The 4,507-nt window shown below is 33.0% G+C and overlaps 1 protein-coding gene across 1 annotated transcript; it reads left to right on the top strand.

Annotated features, from left to right (window-relative positions):
* Positions 1-801: 801 nt before the first annotated feature.
* Positions 802-4,032, top strand: LOC129307054 (cytochrome P450 CYP736A12-like). The gene is made up of 2 exons (XM_054947917.1): positions 802-1,617; positions 2,986-4,032. Exons 1-2 carry the CDS (start codon positions 925-927, stop codon positions 3,796-3,798), a joined length of 1,506 nt encoding a protein of 501 aa, XP_054803892.1. The 5' UTR covers positions 802-924; the 3' UTR covers positions 3,799-4,032.
* Positions 4,033-4,507: the final 475 nt, after the last annotated feature.

Here is a 4,507-nt window from a genome sequence, read left to right as displayed (position 1 = left end):
TGTTAGGAATTTGAATGCCATTAATTTAAAACTTTGAGACCTAACTATTATTCCTTCCATTAAAAAATGTAAGGTATTTTTTGAGGAGTTGAATGTTAAAAATGTAAGGTATTATTAATCTTTTGAGGTGTGATCATTATTTTCTTTTAAAATGTCCTTATTGATAATAACTTTATTATGAGAATTGTCCTTCATTTTTTAAAGGAGAGAATATATTTTTCCAACATTATTATGAGAACTGTCTGTTTTTCTTTTTTTGAGTCCCATATTGATCTTAGATAAAAGAATAAATTCCTTGTAAGTCTTGTCCATTTGTAAAATTGAAATTTAACATGTAATGTTGAAGTTTAACTCGTAAATAAAATTTTAAAAATAATTTATTTATTTATTTGGGATAATTAATTTTTTATTTAGGAATTGATTGTAACTCTCTTTAAGATATTTATCTGCTTTTCAAACGCGGTGTGCTTTGAACTCTGAACAAAAGCTTAGTCGGTCAATCAACTAACATTCAATAAAATATTCTTATTGATGAAAGTAGCATTACAATTTCACTGACTTGACTTCTCCTCATTTCTCTTTCTACTTTCTCTCTATTTTCCATCTCATTCCTTAATCTATGGATGAAATTTAATGTTTAATAAATTAATTTTTTATTTTTTAAATATTATCTTAAATTTTAAATTTTAAGTTAAAAATTATATTTTAAATTTATTTATTTATTTTTCATAAATTTTAATATTTTAATTATAATTTTATGAAATATTAAATTTCAATGATTTAAAAATGAATGTCAAAAGCTAAGATGAGGAGAGGAGAGGAAACGGACAGAAGCCAAGTCCCAATTTCACGCGCCTCCCTCAGTCCTACTTTCCCATAACACTCCAAGACGAACTCAGTTTCGTTGAAGCAATATAATCAAACATGTATCTTTCATCATTAGCGATCCCTGCAACAATCCTTCTCACGTTTCTGTTCATTCTCTCACGGCGTCCAAAACGAAGCAGAGATGGCCAGAATCAGAGAAAGCCACCACCGGGTCCAGCGGCTCTGCCGATCATCGGTAACCTCCACTTGTTGGGTAAACTCCCCCACCGCGACCTTCAATCCTTGGCCAGAAGATACGGACCCATCATGTCCCTTCGGCTAGGACAAGTACCAGTGGTGATAATTTCGTCGTCGGAAGCTACCGAATCTTTGCTCAAGACCAACGACGCCGTTTTCGCCAGCCGTCCCAAGCTTCAAGCTAGCGACATCGTTACTTATGGATCCAAGGGCATCGTGTTTTGCGAGTATGGACCTTACTGGAGGAACATGAGAAAATTGTGTACCTTGCATCTTCTCAGTGCGTCAAAAGTGGAGTCTTTTTCTCCTCTGAGGAGGGAAGAGTTGGACGCGGTGGTAAAATCCCTCGAGGAAGCTGCGGCGGCGCGTGAGGTTGTGGACGTCAGCCAGGTGGTGTCGGAGCTTGTAGAGAATATTACCTATAGGATGATACTGGGTTGTAACAAGGATGACCAACTTGATTTGAAGGGGCATATTCATGAAGCAATGAGGCTCGCCGGAGCTTTTAATCTGACAGATTTCGTGCCTTGGCTAGGGCGGTTTGATCTTCAGGTATGCAATAAACTTTGTCCTTTCGATTTTTCACTTTTATTTAATTTTTTTTATGACATGATCAAACTAACTTTATTTTTTCGTTAAGAAAGGGATTAAACCAACTTTATTCAAAATACATAAGGTACTCTACATTTAATGGGGTCATTTTGATGAGACTTGGACACGTGTGGGATCATAATGATAAATTTATCTCTAAATTATAGATGAGATCCTAAACTCTTTCTCGTATTATATTCCTCTTCAATTTTTAAAATCATACAACCTTCTACTATTGACAAATTTTAATTTTTATCATTGGTTGACCACAAACTTACATAAAAAATATTTCAAATTTTTTTGAAAAAACCAAGAATTTTTTTTCATTTTTTTGTAGTTGTTTGGATTTTGTTTGTAATATAATTGTGAATTTTTTTGTATTTTTTATCAATTAATAATTAAAATTAACTTATATTAATAATAAAAATAACGTTGTACATTTTTTTTTAAGTTGGAAACATATCTCTAAGAATAAATTTAGAGTCCACTTATGGTTATAAAGATAAATTAGCCCACTTGCCTAAAAAAATATTGTAAATATGGACTATAGTTTTAAAAATTTAAAAGTATCGTCAATTCACATTGATATATAAAAAATTTATTATTAATATATAATACGTTTATCATTAAAAATTTAAAAATTTATAAAAAATTTATTATTATTATATAATGATATATCATTAATAAATATAATAAATTGATGATAATGCCAAAAGGTTTTAGTCTTATGACATGAATTATATCTACAAAATTAACTAAATAGTTTCAATGAAGAATATAATGATAGACCTTAAGAGTGTGTTTGATTAGAAATTTTTGAAGGGAAGGCGAGGGAAACCTTTTATTTAGTTAAAACATTAGAGATTCTTTGGAGGGGAGAGGAGGGAGAAAATAATTAAAATTAATTTAAAAATTTATTTTAAAAATTCCTACACTGCCTTTGATATTAAAAAAAATTATGTATTATCTCTTTCTTATAGTAGAATAAATATTATCACCTTACAAAAATTAATATATAATTTTTTTAATGTATAAAATTTTAATATCTTTTATTAGACTTGCTAGTAAAATATAATATTAATGTATTTGTTCTTCAATTTTTTTATTAATATAAGTTCATAGTTTTAAAATAGAAACTTAATAAATTATAATATAACAGTTTTTTTAAAGTAAAAAAATAAAAATCAAGTTAAATTTTTCGTTTCCTCCCTCCTTAAATTAAATAAAGGTTTATTAAAACCCTTTCCTTTCCCTCCCTTTCATCCCTCCCTCCTCTCCCCAATCAAACTCACTCTAAATCAATTTAAGTTGTGTTATATCAATTATCAGGGAATAAAACGAGCCATCACAAAAATCAGTAAAGCACTCGACGAAATACTAGAGAAGATAATTGGAGAGCATGAAGAGGCCATTGACACGTCTAAGGAGCGAGAAGACTTTGTAGACATACTACTTTCGCTGGTGCGCCATTCTGTCGACGGGCAAAACTATGGCATTGACCGAACTAACATTAAGGCTATTGTTTTAGACATGATTGCTGGATCATTTGAAACATCTACCTCCATCATTCTGTGGGCATTATCTGTACTAATAATTCATCCAAGGGTTATGAAAACCCTTCAAGAAGAGTTAGAAACTGTGGTTGGAAGGAACAAGACGGTGGAGGAGACAGACTTGGTAAGGCTTCGTTATTTAGATATGGTGATCAAGGAGACCATGAGATTATATCCTGCAGGATCGCTGATCCCTCGAGTGTCAACAGAGGATGCAGTAGTTGATGGTTACTACTTGGAGAAAAACACAAGAATTATGATCAATATGTGGGCAATAGGACGAGATCCTAAGGTCTGGTTTAACGCAGAAGATTTCTATCCAGAGAGGTTCGTCGACAAGGATGTGGACTATCGTGGACTTGACTTTGAATTCATACCATTTGGATCTGGTCGCAGAGGATGTCCTGGGATACACCTGGGTTTGATTACCGTTAAACTTGTTGTGGCTCAATTGGTTCACTGCTTTAGTTGGGAGATTCCATGGGGACAGGATCCAAATGATTTGGATATGAGTGAGAAATTTGGCTTGTCACTCCCAAGAGCCAAGAACTTGTTTGCTGTGCCAACTTCTCGTATTAAGTCTATTTAAACTTGCTTGAAATCCCCTGCACTGATTTACAATAATATGTTGTGCAGAGTTGCCTCTTTAATACTAATATAGTAAGGATGAGGAAGTGAGTGTCATAAAAATAATAAAATAGCAACGAACCAATTTTATTAGTCTCATATGTATATAAACATAGATTGGAATCTATTCTAACTGTGCGATGATATCCTTGACACTAAGATATTCTTATGTACGTATGACCTTCTTTGCATGTTACAGGATTACTTGTTTTGTCTCTATTTTTAGCCCCAAAAACAGAGATATGCAAACAGAGTTTTGTCTTACCATTACCTATTTTCATCGTTGTTGAGGGCTATTTGTACAAGTTTGATCCTTGGGATTTAGATGCTTTTCTCTTTCTCAATAGCCATAAATATGTGTGTGTGTGCGCGCGCGCGCGCATCTCATCTCTCACTCGCTGCCCACAGGCTAGTCGCTTGCGTGCAGAAGCATTACCAGTCATTCACACTTCCTCGTACCTCTGTTTCTACCCCTGCGTGTGATGCTTGAGTGGGCGGAATTGGAAAGGTGAGCAGACCTCCTCATTTTTCCCCCTTGAGTCCCGTTTTGTTGGTTAAAAAAAAAAAAAAAGTAAGAAAGAAAGAAAGAAAGTTAAGGTTACTTTTAGCCCCACAATTTTACCTTAAACATTAACAAAATTTTAAACTCAATTATGGTCAATTTTATCTGT

This window comes from Prosopis cineraria, unplaced genomic scaffold (genome assembly GCF_029017545.1).
Source record: "Prosopis cineraria cultivar Desert tree isolate PC_DT_omini unplaced genomic scaffold, ASM2901754v1 PC1, whole genome shotgun sequence".
NCBI classification, from domain to species: Eukaryota; Viridiplantae; Streptophyta; class Magnoliopsida; order Fabales; family Fabaceae; genus Prosopis; species Prosopis cineraria.
The sequence above is the reverse complement of the archived record's forward strand: the minus strand, read 5'-3'. Positions and strand labels throughout refer to the sequence as shown.

Bases quoted from the DNA above. Each gene is read 5' to 3' on its own strand.
- LOC129307054 (XM_054947917.1), top strand. From the start codon at position 925: ATGTATCTTTCATCATTAGCGATCCCTGCAACAATCCTTCTCACGTTT. The intron at 1,618-2,985 runs GTATGCAATAAA...ATCAATTATCAG, and splicing joins TAGGGCGGTTTGATCTTCAG to GGAATAAAACGAGCCATCAC.